At 39.5% G+C, this 12,778-nt stretch overlaps 1 protein-coding gene across 10 annotated transcripts in view; it reads left to right on the top strand.

The window, feature by feature from the left end:
• dachd (dachshund d) overlaps positions 1–12,452 on the top strand; it is a 118,379-nt gene extending 105,927 nt beyond the window's left edge. For 7 of the 10 annotated variants that reach the window (XM_034885137.1, XM_034885133.1, XM_034885135.1 and 4 more), the window contains exons 9-13: positions 2,001–2,146; positions 4,587–4,734; positions 5,422–5,580; positions 6,795–6,863; positions 10,903–12,452. In XM_034885137.1, coding sequence (XP_034741028.1) covers positions 2,001–2,146; positions 4,587–4,734; positions 5,422–5,580; positions 6,795–6,863; positions 10,903–10,940 — 560 coding nt within the window. In that variant the 3' untranslated portion in view covers positions 10,941–12,452. The remainder of the gene's footprint in view (positions 1–2,000; positions 2,147–4,586; positions 4,735–5,421; positions 5,581–6,794; positions 6,864–10,902) is intronic. The other 3 variants (XM_034885139.1, XM_034885138.1, XM_034885134.1) reach the window with 1 other exon arrangement.
• The last annotated feature ends 326 nt before the right edge of the window (positions 12,453–12,778 follow it).

Below are 12,778 nucleotides of genomic sequence, written 5' to 3'. Positions count from 1 at the left end.
GGGGGCAACGACATTAGAAGCACAGAAACCACAGGAATTTAAATTAGTTTCATTAAGCCAGTTTTGATTATATTGATTAAATTAGTCACTTATTAGCTAACCATTTCCTTTCTTTTAAAATGTCTGTATTTATGCATAGCTCCTGGTGGAAATGTTATCTGACAAGGGGTGCTGCACTGTAGTTGGAGTCTGTCGAACAAAACACGCTGTTTGCTTTTCCCAGAGCATGACAGGTTGTTTCCCCTGAAACAAAGCCATCAAATATTCTGTGTGATCCAACATTGTGTTGGAGGGGAGGCCTGCTGAGTGGGAAGCCGGAGTTTGTTAAAGCAATGATTTATGATTAATGCCAACACTAAATAAGGGACAAAGTGCCTACAGTACAAATCAATTACAAAGCTACAACAGCAGACCTTTCCCCGAGGTCTACTAACGTCTCTAGTTGTTATAGGGATTTTATTGGCGGTAGGTGATGCATGCATATAATGCATGCACTAGATCTGTATCAACCTGAGCTGGAGCTAACTGTAATGCTTTTGATCTCTGATTAGCTATTTTATTGAGATAAAATGGGATTTTGATGTTGCGCCACTGTATAAGAAGAGTACATTTTGTATTTCCTCCCAGACGCCCACCTCAAAATGCAGACAGGACTGCACCAAACAAAACAAATTACCACAGAAGTGGCTTCTTAAAAGTAGGCAATTCATTAGTTTTATGAAATCAAATTATAAACAAATTTTTATCCATTAGGCAACCATCCATTCTAATTAATCAACAAGAGTGAACTCCATCTGAAAAAGGAGAAAGGTTGTTTACTCTCTCCACGGACCAGCGGTGCATATTTCACCATCTTCCCCTCTCAGAAAAAAAAAATTGTTCTTCAAATTACAAACCTAAACTGTGAATCCTAACACTCGACTTTTGGCGCAGAGATGTTTCCAGGGCATTTGCAGATGCTTGAAATAATCTCCAATGTTTTTGCTCAATCTGCTCAGAGGATGGGTGAAATAAATACTTTAAACTAATTAATGTAAGACCAGCTGTTCCCAGCACTTGGCTGGCGTCGGTGAATATTGATGGGAGGGAGAGGCAGGGCTTTTCAGCTCTACTCGCTGTTTGTACAAGATTCAGCCTGCCACATAAACAGATATGAATACTGGATGAGAGCAGAGAGGTGCTGTGCACAACACAGCCAGGGTTCCACATTACAAATAAAACTTTTTTCCCCTTTCCATTAAATTATCAATTAAACAGCTGATGGTGCAGACTTCCTGCGGAGACCTTTTTAGACTGGATGTGTTTAATAAACTGGCTCTCTGCAAGATGGTAGCACTAACAAATTGTTGACTTGCTAAAAGCTCACTGGACAAACATGTGTCCGATCTAATGGGAACTAACGGCAGTGTCTGACACACTGTTTTAGTTTGACCAGCCTGTATCTGTGTCTGCCGGTTTGCCTCCTGCTTTCTCTCCCTCCCTCTTCTGCTCCTCTTTCCTCCTCTGAGGCCTGGTGGATGGGCTGGACAGCAGATGGCAGGGCCCTACCCCTCTGCCGGTGATGAATGGAGGATGATGTCATCTTAGGTTTGACAGGCACCCGTGCGTGCATTCACAAAGGAAGCCCGAGCCTCTGGGGTTGAACTGTGGGCCTGCTTCTGATTTTGGAGTCCACATGACATCTCTTAAATGGAGGAAGCTGGATGTATGTCCTGGTTTATATTGTTTAACCCCAAACTCAGGACGTGATAAGAAGTACTACAAAGGAATCTCCTAGCGACCAGTCAGTCCACTTTATTTCTGAGCGGATGAAAGTGCTGGCATTGGCTGCTGGAGATCAATACTGACCCAGCCATTGCTACTGGTCAATTGAAGGCAGAGTAAATATGTGTCAGCATCTCCAAAATCTACTCAGATATTCTGCCACTTAGTTTGTTTTCAGGTTTCACAAACAGTATTCTATGATTAATCCATTTTCAATGTTATTCATTTCTTTTCAGAGGACAACTCCATGTGTACCCCAACAGCAAGAGATAGCTACGAGAGGTTGTCATTTGCTGGACAGGCCCTGCCTCCTGGCTTCCCCTCACCATTTCTCTTTCCAGATGGCTTGTCGTCAATAGAAACTCTTCTCACCAACATACAGGTATTTTACACTGACAGAGTTCTGCCCCCATTGTAAGAGTTAACACATTTTGACACAAATTGTCAAAACACACACTGTTAGAAGGAGTACGTTCAGCGTCTTCTGATGGTTAATACAGTAAACGATCTCTGCACTGTACCTTTAACCTTATTTAGCCAGGCCTTTATCCTGTTGGCCTCAAGGAAGCCTAGACAAATTCTCAATTTTTGTTTCAAGCTGGTATGTGTAAAATCTTCATGAGATCTGGGCATTTTTTTAATTATTCTGATATGTTAGTTATAGAACAGGGAGAGAATCCCAATGCTGTCTGCCACAGTGTCTTTGTTTTAACTACCATTTGGGGGCGCCAAAGTGGAACACCAATAAATTCTATACTAATACGTAGTTGCTTTAAATAATACATTGTCAATATACTTTAGATCAAGACTACCTTCTCCAGAAAAATGGCAGTTTGGGATTATTGTTCAACCATCTTAAAACATGTTTGCAATCAGCAGGAAATAGTGTGACTTTCTAAAGGCGTAGTGTTAGGTTGGAGTGTTGAGGTTAAATGGCATGATTGGTCATACAGAGTATTCCACTTCTCTCGTCTCCTACCAACAGACAAAAATTGGTTTTCTTTAACTATAATGCCAAACTTTCCTGTAACGTAACTTTTACTGCATATTTTACCAACCATGCCTATTTTTGATCTTGGATACACTATATCATAGCTCAAGGTCCACTAACTGCTTTTTTTTGGAAGCCTTCAACAGCTGATGTCCTTGACAATTGAGCAAACTTCAACTGCTGAAAAAGTCTGTGAGATCTTTTTGAAAACCCTCATAAAAAAAGCTTGCAAGACAAAATGCTCATATGGTTCCTTTTGAAATCCACCGGCAAACAATCAATTTTGTCGTCAAGGCTCGACGACTAAATCAGTAAAAAAAAGTCTACCCATTCGTGCCCAGAGAAAAAAAACAAGAAGGTGATTCATTGTTGTGATGGAGACTTTCTACAAGAGCTCATTTTTAGTCAAAAAGGTGGACGTCTTCCACATCCTCCTTCCACTATACATTACATGGACATCAGGACTACAGATGCACTCAACTGTAAATCTGCATACCTTAACAATACCCATCAACTCAGAGTGCCATTTAGGCTTCAGCTCAAACACCCCCAGTCAGAAAGATAAATGTATTTGCCTTCTGTCTGAGTGTAATGATGTGTGTACACTGCTGCCCTTTCATTGCACTTGTACCATTGGCATCAGAGTCCTGCTTCTCCTTTTGCTCTGTGTGGTAATTAGAAATCCACAAGTAAACCCGTCGTGAGCTCCCAACACTCCACTAAGTCATCTTTGATAATGATCTGAACGGTGAATATTTATATATGAATCAACAAAATTTAACCAAGCAGAAAATTAAGATAAAGCAACTTAGAATAAATTGGGGTCAGAAGAATCAACAATTAGTAAGATATAGCCTAGTACATTCAATATAATTGTGCACGGACGGGCAATAATTGTGTTGAAAATGGCGGCGATACTGTACAGCTTTCCCACAAGAGCGTTGTATCTTCAATTCAGGACTGTCAGGAGTATATTTGGAATGGCAGTATTGTAATTGATACATGATGAGATACTTGTCATTCACATTATTTGTTCCTTCCGTGCTGTGTGAGGAGCTTGAAAAAAGCGCTAAAGCAACTAATTCTGGATATCAATTCCAGTGCAGTTATAGACAGTCTGTAAAGAAAAGATGCTGACCCTGCCTGTAAACCTTTTATCTTCTACTTAGTAGACTGGAGCTTTGACCAAAAGGCGAGCTCCGTCATAACCTTTAGTGTGGCAGGGCAAAAGAAAAAAAATCCTTCTTTCTTCTTACATATTCTCCTTCAAACCTTCTTACTCAAGCGAACTTCTCTCTGGTTTGGTTCAATACAGTTCTATAGTTACATTTCTATCTAAACTTGTATTTCACAGCTCTGACCAAAAGGGGTCAGACATTCCCAGCACTCCCACGTCAGCTGTCATTATTTAAAACAAATAAACGATTATTATAAAATCGCTGGTGGATCTGTGTTCATGTTGATACAGATTGTAGGAGCTGTGGAGCAACTTAACAATAATGACATCTTCACAGATAAAAGGGCCAACAAAGGTGGTGATACGCCTGAAAAGGAAACATGTAGCAGCAGTCAGCTTTTGGCCCTGTCTTCTGGTTCACTACTGTGGGCAGTACAAAGAATTGCTGTGACACACTTTCACTGTGGTTTGCTGTCACTTTATCTAGAAGCTCTTAAATAGCCCACATCACTCTCTTATTTCCTGCTCCCCAATCTGCTATTTGTCTCTATATTACTATGGGTGCACATATATATATACATATTATATCTATCTGTGTGTGTGTGTGTGTGTGTGTGTGTGTGTGTGTGTGTGTGTGTGTGTGTGTGTTTGCAGGGGCTGCTTAAAGTGGCTATTGACAACGCGCGGGCTCAGGAGAAGCAGGTGCAGCTGGAGAAGACAGAGCTGAAGATGGAGCTGTTCAGAGAGAGAGAGCTCAGGGAGACTTTGGAGAAGCAGCTCGCCATGGAGCAGAAGAACAGAGGTACTGCCTGACGACTACCTGGCACTGAATCCTCCCGTCAGCCGTGACTGTGTGCGTGCGTGCGTGCCTGCGTGCGTGAGGGCAGGAGTAAACGTGTATTTTCTAAGCAGTTCAGACTTCCCAGGCCTGTACTACATGTCGACGTGATAGCTCCTGAATGAACACACACAGTTCTGCGTGTATGTTTAATGTTTCTTATTGCAACACTGACATGCGCGGCTGCGTTTCTTTGCTTACACACACAGGGATCTGCTTAGCGCTGGTTTTCCTGCTCTTAGTCAGTTGACATAATTGGTAATACACATTAACTTAGAGAAATTCACTCTTAGACTCATGTTAAATGCATCAGCTTCATATGCTAACTGTGTCGTTTATGTTTAATGAGAGAAATTCATGAAAAATATCCCAACACATTTTTCAATTTGCTTTAATTCCCTCTAGCAGTTTGTTAAGTCGCAGTCCGTATTGTCTTTTATCAAGTCTTTACATATTATGTCTTTATATATCATGAAATATTTAGGTTTAATTGATTTGCCCCTTTATTATAGTGTGCTTGATTTTTTAAAACGAGGTTATCTTTCCCTACTAGAATGCAATAGCTACAATAATCAGATTTAGTTTTAAATGAAGTTTCGCTAATTTACCCCATAGCTCATTTATTGTCACTGCGGTCTTTCCCAATTCAAGCAATCATTCAGAAGCGTCTGAAGAAGGAGAAGAAGGCCAAGAGGAAACTCCAAGAAGCTCTGGAGTATGAATCCAAGAGGAGAGAGCAGGCTGAGCAGACCCTGAAGCAGCCCTCGCCCTCTGACAGCATGCGTTCACTCAACGGTCAGATGCTCCACAGTGAGACACTATTACTGTTCTTTTAACATCCAACACATTCAGACATTTAGTGGGGTTCCTAGTGGGACAAATCAGGTGACAAAAAATGTGTTGATTCAAAATGTGTTTTTTCAGGAGTTTAAATGTTACCTGAAGCAAATATTGTGAAGTCCCAGGTGGCTTTATTTGTAATATAAGCATAAGCAAGTATTTTATAACAATTCTGATCAAATAATAAAGCACACCTTTACAAGTGTCTTATTACAGCAGAGATAAATAGATTAACGGTGTTTTGTTCAAAATGTCAATGCTGTATCTTATCTAAAGTGCAACTTTTCAGTTGTTATCTCTTTCTGTTCTCACTTGGACTGCAGCTAATAATTGTTTCCATTATATATCAGCAACATATATCTATATACTGTATATCTGTCTGTTATGTTGTTGATTATTCGTTTAGTTAGTTTTAGCTCATTACACTTCCCCAACCAGAAGGTGACGTCTTCACATTTGTCCAACCAACAAAATATTCCATTAACAATGAAATAAAGAGAGAGAGAGTGATCGGAGTGTTTACTTGAAATATTATTAGAATAATGAAATGATTATTAAAACTGTTGCGGATGAATCAGTGCTAAATCATGTGATGTACATTTACAGGACATTTCGATTATTTGGTAGAGGTGTAAAGAGACTAACTGCATATATTCAATACTAAACTTAAATACAGTTATTGTTCAATACTTTCATCTGACAGGAGTTACTAGTCAGTTTGCAGAGTTTAGGTTTTGCATACAAAAGCTGATGAGCTCATAAAATATGATTTACTTTTTTTAATATATAAAATCACTTCATTGGTGGCCACCAGCAGTATACAGTACAGGGTTAGAAGACCCAATTACAAAATCTAAATATGACAATTACGATTTAGTGCAAGTACAATTTTACCTCTGACAGTTTGGTTCAGTACGGTACCAACACATTGAATGAAGGGTCACACTTTTCGTGCATAATTATTTCAAAGTGTTAAATCAAGATTTTAAGTATCTTATTATTTCCACTTATCATAATCACACAGATGCACAGAATTCATCCAATACACGCATTCAGCGCCATGCTGCAGAGAGATAGCTTGAAGGCTTGAGCCTCTTGTTTTGAATGAACGATGCTGCGAAACTGGCATTGTGATAGGTGGATGTCAGGGATGTTTAACGGCGGTGATTCCTCTCTTCTCTCAGAATCTCTGACCCCTGAGATGGAGAGTGACCGCAGCAGTGGAAGAACAGATGCTGAAAGGACAATACAAGGTACAGGGGCTCAGATGAGACAATAAATCTCTCTCTTTTCTCGCTGGCTCTCACTCTTGCTCTCTCTTTCTCTCCCCTGCCCCCACTTCCTCGCTTCTTCTCTCGCTCTCCCTCAAACACACACACGCTGACACACACTGCTTCAGTTTATGAACATTAGTGTTTCTGTGCCTGCTGTTCAGGCATACAGCTCACCATCTGGGCCACAGCACTAGGTCAAGATCATTGGTTTTCTGTAGAAATAATATTGTTCTTTTACTTGACTTTAAGTGGCCGGGATGCTTTTCAGAAACACATCTTTTTTGTACAACACTGTACAACACAGTAGATAAAATAGTGAAATAACTAAGCTAGAATATAGCAGCAAAAGAGAGAAAGAAGTGGTTTGTTTACAGCTCAGGAAGCATTAATGAGTCATAAAACCCCAAAAAGCAGTGGAATCCCCCCTTTGATAGTAATAAACGGGGCAAATCAATCCATTTTATGAATAAGCCTTGTACATTTTTAATGGTTTGTTTGTTTGTTAGCCTTGGGGGGGCACTATGTGTTTGGGGAAGGGCGCTCTACTGATAACCTCTGTAGACTGTCTGCTATCTGTGTTTACCCAGATACAAGACACCTTGCCGAGGTTGAATATGCTCATTATTACTCAAACATCTTCCTTTAATACGCCTCAGCCGCGTCTGCTCAGAACCGCCCTTATCAGTGGGAGAGGTCCCAATTTATCCAGGAAAATGCTCCATGTAATTTACTGTGAAAAGTGGAAAATATTCATCTTTGTATGCAAGAATAAGTTGGGTCCCTTTAACTCTTTAATGTTTGATTAGTCTACTTGAACTGATATTTTGTAAAAGGGCAAAAAGAAAGAAAACTGTTCTAAGAGAAATGATGACTCCTCCTTAATTAAATGTCATTCAGCTACTGCAGGGATCGGAAACAGTTTGATGTCCCAAAAAAGGAAATCCATATGTCATCATTTAAAATACATAGATAACTTCCAGATAAAGCGTAATTATAGCCCTTTATTTCATACCAAATTAGTATATTTAGCCACTTTCATTTCTTTACACTTATATGAAGAGTGTTTTCTAGTGTAATTGTATAAAATATAATGTGTGAAAGCTTCTACACTTGTAGTGACAGAACTCATGGTCCCTTCTTAAATGTAGGTCGAAGTGAAATGGAATTAGTTTTTTTTGTTTTTAAATGTTTTTTGTTGTTATTATCCAATCACCCTTAGGAACAGGACAATGCGGCCATATCGTTTTTGGGGTCTCTCAATCCCTCGGACCAATGCCTTGAAGAGTGGGATGAAGGAGGGAACTGAATAACAGGCTGCAGTTTGTGTTTTTGTTCAATTAGAGAAGCATTTGTCTGCCACCCATGTCTCCTCTGCTCTACTCTGCAAGCCTCGCTGTATAATTAACCTCAAATGGCGAAAAATGATGTTGATAAATTACACAAGCAGAAGGGGAAAAACAAGCCTATCACTCGCATGAAAGTCGAGAGAAATGTGTGGGTATATTCTCAACTCCAAACTCAGGGAGGCGAATGGAGCGAGAGAGAGTGTGAGAGAGAGAAAGAAAGAGAGAGAAAGAGAGAGAGAGAGAGAGAGAGAGACCGGGGAGGGAAAAAAATAATAATGAGGGCATAATTTTAGAGAACTAATTATTTCTATTTGTCTTTTGTCACACTTCTCTAATTCTGCGATATTAACACAGTCTGTGTTTATTAATTGCTTTTACAGTGTTTTGAATCGAGTCCAAGAGGGAACGTGGCTCTTTTCACAGGCAGACAAGCTACTGGGACTGTACCTCGCCAGTACTGCCTGGCAACGGTGCACATGTAAATATCTTCCCCCAGTATCTTCTCTGGTTCCCTGACGCTTCCCACTCGATGTGTTCGGCAAGTTTACACGACCCTGTGCACAGAGATAAAGTTCTTTGTTGCAAGATTAAACATCAAAACAGTTAAAGTGAAATTAAAATTAAATGAATGAATGTCACTGAAGCAAAAAAGACTGTAATTAATGGATCCCTTAATTGTCTTCATAAAATATTTGCATGGGCATAATTTGCATAATTTACATGTATTAATTAATCTTTCAAAGGAATTTTATGCTGAGAGAAGCCAAAAATTCCCTTTGTTTTATTTAGCATCTAATGAAATATTTATTCTCTTTAATGAACTTTTCATCTTGATTTGAATATAAAAATACTAAAGTTTTAACATATTTTAATGAGACGCTCTTTCATAAAACAATATGTCAAGACGTCACCAATTTTTCTAATCATGTATGTGAAGCAGACATTTCAACATTTGCACTAATATTGCGTCCTGACTCAAAAATGGATTTGAATCAGTGAGATCTTACTCACTTATCCGACCTCCTCGCCCATTCCCTGCCTTTCATGACAATTTGATCTATTAAAAGTAAAATAACCTCCTCTTGACAAGGTATTAAATGTTGTCATCCGTCAAATAATGGAACAGTCCCCGTTGTCATTAACACCCCTGCAAACTGCTCCAACTGTGAAGCTGGGCCGGCAGGTTGACAGACTGAGCTGACCGTGTGATGTTTCATCTGCTCTTGTTAGGCGTGTGTGTGTGTGTGTGTGTGTGTGTGTGTGTGTGTGTGTGTGTGTGTGTGTGTGTGTGTGTGTGTATCAAGATGTGTATCCCGGCCCAGACTCTTAGCGCTCTCTGGCCCCCTCCTTGGCTGTCTGTTCTTCATAGCGCTGCATTCGTTCTGTAATGACTTTTACACAGAACTCAGTGGTTGTTGCTTGAATAGAGGATGCAATAGTGCAATGCCTTTGAGACCTACAGCAGTGCCGGGTAATTAGCCTGTGTGTTTGTACACTCCCTCCCCCCCACCCCCCTCCCTTCACAACACACACTGTATACACACATACACACACACACACAAACACACATACTTAAAACAAGCCTTTGTTGTTCCCACTCTCCATGCATGACAATACATAAAAAACAGGTTAATAGGGAGAACCGGACTAATTGATAAAATATTGATAATGTAATACAGATTTTAAATTAAGCAGAATTCCTTGTGGTAGTGTAATAGAATTATTTTAAGTGTGACTACCAGCTAAAATAAATGCACTGTCAGACATCGTAACCAGGTGTGTTCTCCATGTCTCTGCAGGGAGTCAAGCGATGTCCGGCGCGGCTCGTGTTGTGTCCAACAACTTGCTCTGCTAAATGTCTTTGTGCGCGTTTCTCTTTACCATTGAATTATTTAGGCGCGCTGCCATAGAGACGTGTGCATTCTTAAAGGCATTACTGTAGCATTCTCCGGCAGAGGAAATGTGAAGGTAATAAACGTCAAACATGCTCCTGAGCTGTGCCTAACAGATGCTTTTACTAGCTCGGCGTCGGAGCAGCACTGCTCACTCAGGCGAACACTCAGACAAGAGTATTTGCTGGAAAATGGACAAAGCTCGTTAGGTTGGAGGTGTCTGGAGATAACGCAGCGGAGGAATGTCTGCCGTTTTCAATAAACACTATTTCCCTGCAAGAAATGTCACTTAGAGAGCGCCTTACATCACAAGTGCAGTATAATGTTCAAACAAGCGTATCAGTAGAGAAGTCTTAAACACATGTGGCATACCATTCTGATGCCTGGAGTGATGTTATCATTGCTGCTTTTACAGTGGCCCCTTTGTTGGTAATAAAATATTCATGTGAACAGTGCAATTATATTTGTACTGATGTATTGTATATGATCTTTATTTTGGTTAGTCCTTATTTTATTTCTACCTGACACCATAACACAAGATACGGTCTTATATACAGTATATAGCAAGTTAAGTAAATGACTGTATGTGATGTTTAATCGTATTCGTCATGGTCGCTAACTTAATCTTATCCTCGAACACTGCACTGGTGAAAGTGAAAGTCTAGGGGGCAATATTGTGAAGTTACGTTTCATCAACTATCACATCCTGAATAGTGCATGTGCGTCAGCAGGATGTTAGCTGTTGGCTAATCCTTGGCTCCTGTGTGTCCTCTGTTGCAGATGGAAGACTGTTCCTGAAAACCACAGTGATGTACTGATAAGGCCGTGAGGAGCTGGAGGAAATCAAAATTTCCGAAAAAAGAAGAAGGAAAAAAAAAAACGAAAGAAAAGAAAACTTATGAACATTCTCAAGAGCCCTTATCCAGGCTGATTTAGTAAGAGGAAAGAAGTCGTGCTGCTTGTAGGCGTTGAATGGCAAAATGCTGTGTTCACCCAAATGCTGGAGGAGGTTGTGTCTGAATGTAGAATAAGAAGTCTTTTTTCTAACAGAGGCCGACATGAGATAGTTTGATAGAGCAGCTTTTGACGTAGTGGGTTGGCCGACGTGAAGGATAAACATATATATTGAGCACAGTAAAAAATGTACCCATGGTACACTGTTGGTAATAAATTCACAGCACTGAAGATTTTTATACTGTATCTCAGCCAGCGAGAAAGCTTCGAAAAAGAAATTGGACTGAAGTTTGTTTTGTATTTCAAATTGAATTTTGAGAAGCTAAAAATGACACGTGGAGATGAACCTTGTGGGGGGGAAAAAATGTGAATCTATCCATGTGTTCATCAAAAGAGAAGACTGATGTTTGATTTTCATGTTTTCTAAATTAGATGACAATACAATCAAGTTTCCTTTTTACCATTGTTGTATATACAAGATCTGATGATGATGATGATGACAGTAAAACTCGCTCTATCGAACCCGAGTGGATTGATGAGGTATGTGTATATAACGTTAAGAGGTATTGTGTATGCAGTAGAGCTATTAGGCAAACAATACCACCATTTATATAAACCTACAGTTTTGTTTTGTTCTATTTCTGAGCCATCATTCTTTCCTATAGCTGCCATTTTGGTGAGAAAGCATGCAGGCATGTAAATGTTTGTCCTGGAATTATGATATTTAATAAATCCTATATTGTGCTGAACAAATACAAGGGTTGACTCACTCAAGCCCAGATGATTTTGAAAACATAATTATCAAACATTTCACTTTCAAAATGAAGACTTTTGCTGTCGATAGTACTGTAATCTTTGTAACAAAGGTAATATTTCTTGGAATTTACTGTACATTTTTTGTCATGAAGCACTCAAAATCAGCAACTCTCAATGCTTTTTTAAAAAGAAAATATCCAGACTGATTATGATCACGTGTCAGTTTGAGAAACAGTCATCACACAACTTTTTTTGAGACTGAATGCCATTTAATTACATTGCTCAAATCCCTGTTGGACATACACAAACACAGTTCTCTTTTTCTTTTTTAGAGTGTTTCAAAATTTCCTGTTACTTTCCCTAAATGCGTTTTGAATTTTGGTGCTGTAACACCTGTGTATATTCTCTAGACATAAGCTGATGTCAGTCCTTTAACTGAAGAACAGTTTAGACCTTATGTGTTACGATCTGGAGAGGAGTGTCCCATGTTCACAATGTGTTTGTTCTTTTTGTTCTCAATGGAGTGTCTAAGTCTGTTGTCACTGATAACTTATATAGCTTCTCGAATCATCTCTTCATTGTACTTCAAATTCAAATAAAGTCAACATGTTGATGATAAACCATGTGAGTTAACTATGTTGCCCGAACACACTTCTCTGTCGCACTTGTGTTTGAAAACGCCGAGTGGTTTTGAGGTAGAAGTCACACTGATTTAACATTCCAGATACGGCTTAATACAGAAGACCGCCAAACATCACAGTTCAAGGTGATCTGATACAAATGGAAACTAGTGTTAAAGGCAGCTCCTTTTTTTGTTTTGCGATTGTGAATCATCCTTGTGTATTTGGCGTATTCGTTTTGGAGACCTTTACAATCAGCACTCAGTCTCGTAATTTATTTCAATGTATTATGTATGACCTGAAAAAAAATGTGCAGGTATACTGTA

Source organism: Etheostoma cragini, chromosome 11 (genome assembly GCF_013103735.1).
Source record: "Etheostoma cragini isolate CJK2018 chromosome 11, CSU_Ecrag_1.0, whole genome shotgun sequence".
Lineage (NCBI taxonomy): Eukaryota > Metazoa > Chordata > Actinopteri > Perciformes > Percidae > Etheostoma > Etheostoma cragini.
This window is presented reverse-complemented; position numbering and strand designations above follow the sequence as displayed.